At 34.1% G+C, this 12,712-nt stretch overlaps 2 protein-coding genes and 1 non-coding gene across 3 annotated transcripts; 2 read left to right on the top strand and 1 right to left on the bottom strand.

Moving 5' to 3' along the window:
• Nucleotides 1–1,108: 1,108 nt before the first annotated feature.
• On the top strand, nucleotides 1,109–3,501 carry LOC145578815 (protein LURP-one-related 6-like). Its single transcript, XM_081636116.1, has 3 exons — nucleotides 1,109–1,351; nucleotides 1,804–2,055; nucleotides 3,082–3,501. Exons 1-3 carry the CDS (start codon nucleotides 1,109–1,111, stop codon nucleotides 3,223–3,225), a joined length of 639 nt encoding a protein of 212 aa, XP_081492242.1. The 3' UTR covers nucleotides 3,226–3,501.
• Nucleotides 3,502–3,702: 201 nt separating this feature from the next.
• On the bottom strand, nucleotides 3,703–3,776 carry TRNAI-AAU (transfer RNA isoleucine (anticodon AAU)). The gene has a single exon. It is a non-coding gene; the product is annotated as a tRNA-Ile (tRNA).
• A 4,800-nt stretch (nucleotides 3,777–8,576) lies between these two features.
• On the top strand, nucleotides 8,577–9,371 carry LOC145577718 (uncharacterized). Its single transcript, XM_081635178.1, has one exon. It carries the CDS (start codon nucleotides 8,577–8,579, stop codon nucleotides 9,369–9,371), a length of 795 nt encoding a protein of 264 aa, XP_081491304.1.
• The last annotated feature ends 3,341 nt before the right edge of the window (nucleotides 9,372–12,712 follow it).

The raw sequence follows: 12,712 nt of genomic DNA, 5'->3' as shown, positions 1-12,712 counted from the left end.
TTAGTATATTCATGATCTTCATAAGTCAAGCTTTGTTGTGCTCAATTAATGAAATCAAAGATTGGTAAGTGCATGGACTTGCACATACAATGAAAGCTTGGAACAATGTACCTTTAAAGAGTTACAGTATCAGTTGAATTTGTTGTTAGATCGAATTAATAATGTTGAAATTGTAAAAATATTTGTTTGGAGTATTCTAACGTTCATTCAAATTAGAATTTATGTTCGTTTATGTTGTGTATAAGGAATTAAGAGTAATTATTTAATTTCATGGGTTCTTGGTTAACTGCCACAAATGATCAAACTATTACAAGCAGTATGAATACAAGACTCTTTCCAATACTTGAACTAATTATGCGAATTAACATATAAACAATCTAAATTATCAAATCAATTTATACTCCTTCAATTGAAATAAATTACAATTGTTTAACAACAGATAAGATTTTAATCGCATATTATAATATATGAAATATCGAACCAAGGCATTACCCAAGGTAATAACTAGTGATCTTTAAAGGAAAGACACATTCAACAAGTCATAGTACTAGAATCCAAAACAAACCCGTCAAGCTACCCAAACACTAATTTCTAACTTCACCATACATATCATCTAAAGCAATAACTACTAAAGTTTTTTGAAATATTCCTTTCTACTCTATATATTACAACATACGTCTAGTATTATCTATTTTCATACCTTTGCCAAATTTCAAAAAGTAACGTATTTCTTTTTGAAATGCATAAAAAGGGCAACTATATCTACCAACGCAACTCTATACTTTTTTTATTGGAAATGATTGGCCAACTTTTATGTTTAGCACGAAACGTCAATGCATGCTATAACTAACATTAACCTATACCATAAGATGCTTAAACTTTTTACATTATAGATTTATGCAAAGTCAAGGTCGGCCAAACTTTGAATTCCATACATTTTTCTATGCATTGTTGTGAATTATACTTTTAAACTTATATTTAATTTAAAATAATAAAAAGAACTTGATCTTTTTTGTGCAAACTCTTCTATAAGAAGAAGTTAGGCCCTTAGGAAACCTTAGCTTCATGAACATATTTTTTGTAGTATAAGACTCTAAAAAAACCAAACATGGAAGCATCAAAACCAAATTACTTGTTACCAATTATAAGCAAGATGTATTGCTCATCTTCACAAGTTGTGTTGGTGGTGAGGCAGCGGCCGCAAGCGGTGGGTGGTGGCGGGTTTGTGGTTACTGATTGTAGCCAAAAGGTTGTGTTTCAAGTTGATGGTTGTGGGATCCTTGGAAAAAAAGGAGAGTTGATTCTTCGCGATGGTGATGGTGATAATATTCTTCTTATTCGCCAATTAAAGGTGCGTATTTTTATTACATGTACATACATTTATACACTAAGTAAATCTAGAATCACGGTACCTTTTTGTACAATCAACTTATGTTGTTTCTTCACCTCGAAGTTTTGAGTTGTAGACTTGTAGACATGGAAAATAGTTCGTTTAAATTAGATTGATCATATGATTCGCATTTAGATAGGAAGAGTTGTTTGATTTGGTTTCAAGTTTTCAAATGTTTAATCATAATATATGATCATAACTTTCTACCTAGTCGAGTAAGTTCAGTTTTAGTCATTATTAAAATTTAATCATGTGATTTCAAGTACAAACTTAATTAATTAGCCAACTATATGAAAGGATATTGTACATTTTCAAGTTTTGAGAGATTGTAAGATGAATATTTCTCCTAACAATTTGGTGTAATTAATTCATTTGATCATAATTATATGACATGTTTTCTTATGATATAATAGGGTGGATTGGTTCAAGCATTAAACATATACAAGAAATGGAAAGGCTACTATGATTATGAAGGATTGGAAAAGTCTGTTTTCAGCATAAAAGAACCTAATAAAAACGCATGCTTCCCAACAAACAATCCAGTTAGAATTTCAATTGAGCCCAAGGTTAATGGGCAAGTTAAAGACTGGAACTTTGAGATCAAAGGCCATTTTCCTGATAAGAATTGCAGCATTGTGGACTCATTGGGAAATATCATAGCACAGGTACGTACTCAACAATTCCTTAATTAAACTCCCTTTTTTTTTTTTTAGCCTCTAAACATATCGAATCTGGTAACTTCATCCAATTTGTACAATTGTGACAATTAAATCCGAACAAAAGGTAAATACAAGTATTTTCTAATTTGATAATGATCACGTACTCCCTCAGTCCTTCGTGGTCGAATCGAATTTAAAATGCAAGTTTGATAGTGGATACATATTCTTATTCCCTTGGCCTCTATAACCTACATACACCATATATAGTGGATAGTTTTAGAAATTAGCTTTATTCCATCACCACCATGAAATGTTGTTCATAATATAAATGCATTATTGTACATTCCACATTACCACATCAACCAAGCTAGGCAACATACATTAGATTACAAGTTGTTTTTCAACATACTTAGGTCACTCTGTCTAGAAATAATTGATACATTAACGGTATAATTTGAATTGAACTATGTTGTGAAAGGGCGGGAATAGTTTAATTAAGCTTCACGATCATAATTAATCTTATACTGTTAATTTGTTAAACATACAATCCTCGCTCTCTCAAAAATTTAACATAAGTCTCATTATTCCAAGTCTTTATACATCATTAAGTTTAAGAAACTAGGTTTAAATATAGATCCTCTATAGTTCGTTATAGTTGGACTCTCTTTGACATATGAAATTATAAACTAGTATATGTGACTATTATTTTCCGAAATTATAAACTAGTATATGTGACTACTATTTTCCAATATATAGAAGTACGGAGTATTATGTTTGATAGCCAGAGAAGTAATCAAAACATGATACTCCGTACGAATTTAATGTATCTGTATGAAGCTACTGTAAGAATAATGATCAAAAGTAAAGAATCATAGCACAATGTCATCATATGCTGTCGACCAAACAAGCTAAGCTATGCTAGCTAGGTCTGAATCATAAAGATGTTACTAATTAGTATATAGACCATAGAGTAGCTGCTAATGACATTATTATATGCTGATGTAGTACATTTATTTATTAAATAAATGGCAGGTTGGAGTTAAAGAAGAAATAGAAAGGGTGATGACAAGGAAAGATCTGTACCATGTGGTTGTGCAACCAGGAATTGATCAGGCCTTCGTTTTTGGAGTCATTGCTGTTCTTGATTACATTTACCATGAGTCTACTTGGTGCTAGTTACCTGCTGCTGCCTCGGCGGCTAGCTAGCTTTCATCTGCCTGATCAGAGATGACGACCATTATTACATTTATGTTACTTCTTCCGTCTGACTAAGATTGTTTCATTTGGGAGAATTTATTTTATAATTATTAGAATTTGGTTGACATGTGGCACGAGGGGGTTATAATTTGTTTATTTCAGGCTTTTATGTCTTAGTATCTCTTTTATCCAACAAAGATTTGGAGCAAACATAATAAGACATCGGTAAAAGGAAAGTGGGGCATTAAGAGTGGAACGAAGGGGTATATGTTGTCTTTGTAAATTTGTGTCGTTAATTATTTGTAATTAATAATTATGGTTAGATATTTGATTATAAAATATATATAATTGAGTAATAAAAAAAAGTATTATGTATATTTCACATTGCATGCTTTATACTTTAATACAGAGTATATTCTATGTATAATGCAGCAAGGGAAGCATATAAAAAAAACCTGGCCCATGCAGGTCTCGAACCTGCGACCTTCGCGTTATTAGCACGACGCTCTAACCAGCTGAGCTAATGGGCCATTTGTATTATTGAAGATGTTCATAAGTTATTTAAACCGCAATTTTGAAAGAGGAGAGAGGCTGCCAAGAAAAGAATACATCTTTTATTCTTTTTAATTGAAGTTGTTTTGATTTGTGGGTGACCTGACATTTGCATTTTGCTCACTTACTACTTTACTTGGTTGGGAAAAGAAATTAATTATCATTATCCATCTCACAAGGACGATATCATGCTACCTAGAGAATTTCTCAGCCTCAACTAATTTTAGTCTAAGAGGACAAAAATGTAGGCTCTTGTCATAAATTGTCTAAATTTTGTTGTTTTTTCTCTCAATTTTCATTGTCAGCGAGAGTTTTCTTATTCTCCCCCCAATTCACAACATTATTATTTCCAAATATTTAAACTATTTTACACACAATAAAAATCTGCAAAAGAAATAGTTTTCCCATTGAAATCCTTCTAATTCATTTTTATGAGTTTTGTAAATTAACGAGATATTAGGGACCTAATATCTAGCTCATTCTTGATGTTAACCAGGTATTACATCAACTACCATTCATACAAATTTATGATCACTTGTTGGTATTATACTTACTGTTTTGCAACTATATCTGTTAGTATAACTATCTCTGTTAATAATACGACTATACTTATTAATACTTACCGTTGGTATATTTATCTTTGTTAATAATACCAATAAACAGATTAACATGTACGTTGGTATGAGTTTACTTAAACGGTTCATCCAATTGGTATCATCTAATGTATACCTTCGTGTATTCTATGCAGCCACGTTGCGCATATCTTGAAAGATTTGGAGAATGAAAACCTTTGATTATCCACCTTTTGGCATTTGACTACTTGATTATGTTATTGTTTAAGACTTATTATGTCATTGTGCAAGACTTATTATGTTATTGTGTAACACTTGTTATACTATCTTGATTTTTATAAGAATTATTGTAGTTGTTTACACTAATTAATTATGTTCAAAAATTGAACTGACCCGTCCATGGTGGTATGGTATCAAAACCTATCTGATTGGTACGGTCATTGGCGGATCTAAGAAGGCACAAGAGGTAGCATATGTGCTACCCCTTTGGAAAAGAGAGGGGGGGGGGGGGGGAGGGAACTGCTGATCAAAGGGACCTGTTATTCTGGATAGCTGGTCTCTTTGATTGAGCCATAGCAATTACCAGTGCTCCGTACCACCTAACTCGGTGGTCTTAGCTTCAAATTAAAGAGACCAGTTGTGTATAACAACAGATCTCTTAGGTTCTTTTTTTTTTTTTTGTCTTCTTTTTTTCAACTTTTTCTTCTACTTTATTTGTTTGCATTTTTTTTGACGGGAATTTTTTTTGTTTGCATAACTAATTATGTATTCAACTAATTTTTTTTAAGTCTTTCATTCAATTTATGAAAAATTTATATACTAATACTTTAATCATTTTTTATTCACTGTACATGATATCAATCATGAATAATTTTTTTTTTGGGAAATGAGTAGCTTATTATTCTTAAAAACGCATTTATTTGATGAAATTCTTCCTATTTTATTGCAATTTTATTTCAATACACACATTTAGTAAGTAATTTATTTACTACAGAGTATTTAGTTTTATATGAGTAAAGCATTAAGGAAACTTATAGTATATACTAGTATATAGAAAGATAATTTATTGAATATATAGAGTACATTTTAATTTAATCATTGTATCAAATTGATAACTAGAATGTAAATTAAATTAGTCCATAGTTGTGAAATAAAATTTTATAAAACAAAATAAATGTAAAAATTTAAAGGCTAATTAATTAACGATAATATATATAATAACTCGTTTCAACCCTTTTTTTTCTCTTATTGTTCAATGGCTTAATGGTACCCCTACTTAGAATTCCTGGATCCGCCACTGAGTACGGTATCATGTTCTTGTTGGTATATATTCCAACTTGCATGGTAGATAAGACATGCCAATGGAAAGTATTGCCCAAACTATGAAAACATTTATCAATGCAGGGTGCAGGTGTACTTCAACTAACGTAAACGAATTGATACTTCGGCTGACAATATTCAGGAGGGGAGTCCACCACCTTTCTCTTTCTCTTTAATTAAATGGGCAATGACATAAAAGTCTTTCCTTAGAGACCTCTTGGGCCAAAGTTCCTAGAGCCTGAGAAATCCTCTTGGAATTTTAGCATTATTGCACTGAGATTGAGATGGTTTGCCATTCAAATCTTAAGGACCTTACAAAAAATTTCAGAAATCGGCAGAATCTTCACCTGCTTTAGCTTTCACAAGGTTGATCCTAACATAATTCACTGGGCACATCAGCTTGGAAATACAGCTTCCTTTTTCTACTGTTTAATTTATATTGTTTGAGCTTATGTCAAAAACAAAAAATGAGAGAGATGGATGGTTTTTTTTTGATTGAAAAGTAATAGGGTATGATGGTAGCAAAAGCTAAAAACAAATTAAGAAATATTAGAATAAATGAATGCAATTTTTGAGATGCGACTAATTTTTGTGGTTTGAATAGCATTCCTTTCTCTGGCTATGAGTTTACTTATGATAATGGAAGAGAGGGTGTTGAGAATGTTCAAAGTAGACTCAATCGTGCTTTAGCTACTGAGGCTTGGAGGGATATTTTTGTTGATTCGCACCTTATACATATTGATAGAAATGGTCCGACCACGCCCCTATTAAGCTTTATTTGTGAAAAAACGAGAATTGTAAGCTTGGTGATAAACCCTTCCGCTTTGAACAAGTGTGGCAAACTGATGAAGGGTGTGAACGTGTGATCGAAACTGCTTGGTGTGGTGGTTTTAATTAGAGTCTAAGCTTGCTATGTGTGCTTCCAATTTGAAAGAGTGGAGCTTTTCTAAGTTTGGGGATATCTTTTGTGAGTTGAGGAAAAAAAGGGAAAAGCTTAAAAAATTAAATAAGGATGCACTAACGACTGCCCAGCTTGCTAAGCGTCGTAGTCTAATCCATGATATTGTGGGGTTGGTCATGTATGAGGAGGTTTACTGGAGGCAGAGGTCGAGGGTCTTATGGTTGACAGAGGGAGACAGAAATTCGAAATTCTTCCATAAAAGGGCCTTAGGTCGAAAGCGAAAGAATATGATTAGCAGAATTAAGAATGAGGAGGGCTCTTTTGTTTCGGGTGATGAGGCCGTGGGGAAGGTAGCTGTTTCGTACTTTCGAAATATTTTACCACTTCTAATCCACCTCTCATCGAGCAAGCTTTGCAAAACTTTCAAGCTTGTGTCACTGACGACATGAACAACATTCTCAGAGCTGATTATACGGGGGATGAGGTGAAGTTGGCATTGAGTCAAATGCATCCGATCGAGGCCGGATGGTATGTGTCCTTTATTTTTTAAAATCTTATTGGCATATTGGGCCCTTCTGTTATCAATTATGTGTTGAGTATTTTACGGGGAGCTACTATTCCATCGTACTTAAATCGAACCTACATTGCCCTTATTCCGAAAAAATCTAATGCTGATTCTATGATGGATTTTAGACCAATTTCTTTGTGTAATGTGGTCTATAAACTTGTTTCGAAGGTTCTTGCTAACAGGTTGAAAGTATTTCTTGATAAGATAATTTCTGTAAATCAGAGTACTTTTACTCCAGGGAGATTGATTACAGATAATATTCTGGTTGCCTTCAAACTTTTTCATCATATGAAAAACTTGCCGAATAAAGGTGGTTGTATGGCTATGAAGCTTGATATGTCAAAAGCTTATGATAGGATTGAGTGGAATTTCCTGGATGTTGTGCTTGATAAGTTTGGTTTTGATAATAATTGGCGGAGGTGTATTATGGATTGTATTCGATCTGTGTCTTTATCTGTGCTTGTTAATGGTAGGCCCTTGGAAGAATTTTCTCCTGGGAGAGGTATTCAACAAGGTGATTCGATTTTTCCTTATTTATTCATCATGTGTGCAAAGGTTTTTCCTCATCTGATTCGTAGTGCTGAAGAGCGAGGTAGCCTCCATGGGGTTCGCATTGCCCAAACGGCCCTATCGATTAGCCATTTATTATTTGGCGATGATTGTATAATTTTTTCAAAGGCTTCGTTGGGCAACTCGGAGGCAATTCGGGATGTTCTTGAGGTTTATGAGCAGTCTTCGGGGCAAAAAATTAATATTGAGAAGACGACTATTTCTTTTAGCAAGGGTGTCCCGGAAAACAAGAGAGTGGAGTTGGCGGATAGTTTGGGGGTTCGAATGGTTTATATTCATGATCGGTATCTTGGGCTTCCAACGGTGGTTGGGAGGTCTAAGAAAGTCATTACAAAGGGTGTGAAGGAGAAGTTATGGAAGAAGCTACAAGGTTGGAAGGGGATGGTACTATCTAAGGCAGGTAAGGAGGTTATGATAAAGGTAGTGGCCCAATCTCTCCCTACTTATGCAATGAGTGTTTTTAAGTTTCCATTGTCTTTTTGTGATGAGTTGAGATCGCTTGTAGCGCAGTTTTGGTGGGGCCAAAACAAGGGGAGAGGAAGATTCATTGGTTGGCGTGGAAAAAGTTGTGCAAACCGAAGGAGGGTGGCTTGGGTTTTCGGGATTTTAAGCTCTGTAATTGGGCTTTATTGGGCAAGCAGTCTTGGCGGCTTCTTAATAATCCGGGCAGCTTACTAGAGTAAGTTCTTAAAGCTCGGTATTACCCCAATTCATCGTTTATGGAGGCTGCCATTGGTTCAAATCCTAGCTATACTTGGCGGGGTATTGCGGAGGTTAGATGGGTAGTTCGAAGGGGAATGAGGTGGAGGGTTGGGAATGGTGAAAGCATAAAGGTTTGGTCTGACCAATGGATCCCGGGGACTCAATCTTTGAATTTATTTCCCCTCGTGGGAATTCAAATCCAGAGATAATGGTGTGTGACTTGATTGATGTGGAAAACGCTTATTGGAAGGTGGATTTGTTGTCCCAATTGTTCTTACCCTTCGAGGTTGACAGGATTATAAATATCCCCATTAGTTCTTGGTTGCCTAGTGATTCTCTGTGCTGGGATCTGGAGAAAAAGGGAGATTACTCAGTTAAGTCTGCATATTGGGCGTTATTTGATGATGAGAGGCGACGGGAGGAGGCAAACACCACCAATGCGTGTGCTATTTGGAAGAAAATCTGGCAGCTCAATGTTCTTCCTCGGATTAAGGTTTTTGCGTGGAGAGCATGTCAAAATGCTCTCCCAACTCGAGTCTCAATTCAGTCCCGAATCAAAGATTATGACCCTGAGTGTTCGGTATGTTGCAGGGGGTTTAAAACCACCGTTCATGCCTTGAAGGACTATAGCCTTGCGAGAGAGGTTTGGGGTAAGTTAGGCTATCCTTTTGTTTCTATGGTGCGAGCTTATAATGTGATTGAGTGGTGGGAGTCCTGTTTCCTTGAGCTAGATGAGATTGAGGTGGAGTTTGTAATCACTCTTTATTGGGCAATTTGGGGTGCAAGAAACTCTCGTGTGATGGAGGGGGAAGTGAGAAGTACTGTTGATATGGTGAAATATGCCCAGAAAATTGTTGGGGAGGTTTCTGATGCTCGTGAGAAAAAGACCGAGTTGCAGGGTGTGGTAGCAAGTGGGGGTGAGCTACCTGCTGTGTGGTGAATATGGATGCTGGGTTTATGGGGGAGCTGGGATGTGGATTGGGGGCTATAGTGCGCAACGAGGATGGTACTGTTATGGCAGCATGAGTTCAGCAGATTAAGGCTACATGGGCAGTGCGTGTTGTTGAGGCTAAGGCAGTTGAATGGGGTTTGCAAGTAGCTGCTAACTTGGGTGTGCGTGAGCTGGTCGTAGAGAATGACTGCTTGTAGGTCATCCAAGCATTGAAGAACAAGGCTGCAGACTTGAGTGAATTTTCTCTTATCATTGATGATATTTCTATGCTTTGTAGTAGTTTTGATAGTGTTATTTGGTCATTTGTTTAGCAAGGAGGGAACAAAGTAGTGCACTTTGTGGCTCATTTTCATCCTTGGGAGGTGGGTCAAAGAGTATGGCAAGATGTAATCCCGCCTGGTGTAATTGATGTAGCTTTGGTCGATTTATCTAATCAATCCCCTTTGTGGGTTTCTCAAAAAAAAAAAATAAAAAAAAAAAAATAATTAAATGAATGCAATATTTAACGTGAAAAAATCTACTAGTATAATTAGAAACAAAATGGACTTGAAAATCTCTTATATGAAAAGTATAGCTTGGCAAAGGACAAGACAAACAATCAATAACTTATTACTAAAACAGACATTGGGAGTGACACATGTCACATCCTGATGCTGTTTTTTCCCTCCAAAATTCTCCTTCCTTTTTAACTTTTTTTTTTTGGTGAATATTTGATTCTATAATAATATCATTCCAAATATTTTATATTATTTTTATGACAAATATATATTCTTTTTTATTTGGGGTTCATAATTATTCTATATACATTAACCTAAATAAATATTTCAACTCTTTTTTAATTATCTTTTAAATGGAGTATTATTAGATTTTGCCAAAAAAGTAATAATAAATTGATTCATATAATAGATATTATAGAAATTACTTTAAAACATCACTTATTATTATCATTTTTTTTTTATGTACCTCAGCTAGCTAATATTTTATTTCAATTTCAATTTAATATAACTATATATTTAAGTTAATTACAATTTTATTTCTGAAATTTTACTACTATACGTACATATTATCACAAATTAAGGATTTATAGAGTATAGTAAAGGTGTATTGTGTATAGCTATAAAATAAAAGTTGTGTTTGACAAATGAGTTTTTAGATATAAAAGGGGATATAGCATTTGTAATTTTGTGTATGTTTGTGTAATTTTTTTTTTTTTTTTTGACAAAGAAGATTTTAATTTGTTGTTTGATTGATTTTTGATGTTTATTAAAAATGCATTTATTTATAAGTATTTACTAATGTGACCACTAGATCTGATCAAACCATTTCCCGCCTAAAAAATTATCGGGTTTGGGCAGTCTAAAAAATCCATTTTTAGATTATTTTTTTCTTTGCCTATTAATATATTTTATGACATTATAATTTCTATATATTTTATTTGTATGTTTTATCAAATATTATTTGTTGGATATAATTAATTTTCTTACAAAAATTAGACTTACCGTGCATGACACGGGCCTTAAGCTATTACAATAATAAAACTCACTATATAGAAAATAAACTCACAAAGTAGTAGTTTAAAGAGGAGTAGTGGATAAAAAAAAGTTGTGTATGTATAGGAAGAACACTAAATGAATGTGATGGAGACGGCAAATTAAATCATATTGGTGGATCACTCCCAAATGACTCTTATTAACACCAATATTTAAATATGATGTATGTTGACCAGTATAGATTCATGAAGATGATGGAATCGTGTAAACTCCATCATTTGAGTCTTTGAGATCTTCAATTTAGCCAACATCATATCATATTTTTCAGAAGAATTATGAATACTTCAATAGGCACATTGATTAATAATCTAGATTTTTTTTTTTTAGAGAATGTCATATGCTCGTAAATAACCATCAACATTAAAATTTTGGGCTTATGGAATTTCGGCCACACTAAACCCAACTAAATGAAAAATTCAGCTGCGTGGCATGCATCTTCTCCAATTGATGAGGTCTCAGTAAACGACATAGAATTCATAGCGTAGGCTAATAATCAAATTTTGTGATAACTTGAACGGATTGAAACCAATTCCGAACATGTGGTGGATTGGACGGTGTATTCATGTAAAAATCAAGGTCCTTGAAGTTGGAAGGCGATCTTTAATTTAAGAAAACAAAATTATAATGGACGAGATTGAGGCCTTTCTTAATGTGTTCAAATTTGGTGGCAGATCAGACTCTTTAGGTAAAAATCAAATGATGATGTTCAACCCTTTTCAAAAGATGGAGGGACATGTTTCACCGTGACACTACTAAGTTTTTGGCTTTTTGCATGATTTGAGGCATCTCTTAATGTAGATTAACGTCTTGTTGTCATAGTAATTACTCCCTCTGTCTCTATTGTTTTGTCCCATTTGATTTTAGGGACGGAGGAAATACTAATTAATGTATGCCATGTTTCATACGATTTAAAGAGCTACTTTTCATAAACGAAATGTTCTAGGGTCAAGACTTGCCACTGACAAATTAATCGATGACCAACAAGTGTGCTCGAGCTATGAGGAAACACATTATCAATGAAATGAGTTGGAGATCATAGTTTCATGTTGTCTCAAAGTATAAACTATAGACACAACATGGGTCAACATCCTCAATCGAATGTAGAATTTTACATCATCCATAATCACTTTCATTAGTATTAGAGATTTAGAGGTGATCTTGACTCATACTACTTTCATTAGTATTAGCGATTTGGAGGTGATCATTGATCAATGGCTCAACCATTTTACAACATCATGTTCAACCCGATAAGAAGGGGCAAACCAGTTTGAGCAGGCCTAACATCAAATTATCTCTAACACGGCACATGTTCCGTGCCCAAAAATCCTGCCCAAAGCCCATAATATAGTTGTGAACTTTATTATTTTACCCAAATTCGGCCAAAATTAGGACAGACAAACCATGGTTGATCATCTCTAGTCTGTTTTGTTTTAAAGCACATTAAAAGTTTAGGTAAAACTTCTCACACCTGCTTAACTAACTGTTTCGCCAATTTCAGCACTGTTACACCATTAAAAATCTTAAATTTTCCCCAACTTAATTATTTGCAAAGAGAGCGGTTAATCTCGTCTGCACCACTGCCATTTACAACTCTCAAACACATAAACAACATAAAAGCAGCAATAGAAAATGAATCAATAAAACCCCAATTCATCAAATTCACCCAAACCAATCGATATACAAATTCCAATAATTCCATCAAATTTACCAACATAAATTACAAGTAAAATCAGAATACAAAAACTAAAATTACAATATGACAAAATAAAGGATTTCCAA

The sequence above is a fragment of the Chenopodium album genome, chromosome 14 (assembly GCF_948465745.1).
Source record: "Chenopodium album chromosome 14, dcCheAlbu1.1, whole genome shotgun sequence".
NCBI classification, from domain to species: Eukaryota; Viridiplantae; Streptophyta; class Magnoliopsida; order Caryophyllales; family Amaranthaceae; genus Chenopodium; species Chenopodium album.
The sequence above is the reverse complement of the archived record's forward strand: the minus strand, read 5'-3'. Positions and strand labels throughout refer to the sequence as shown.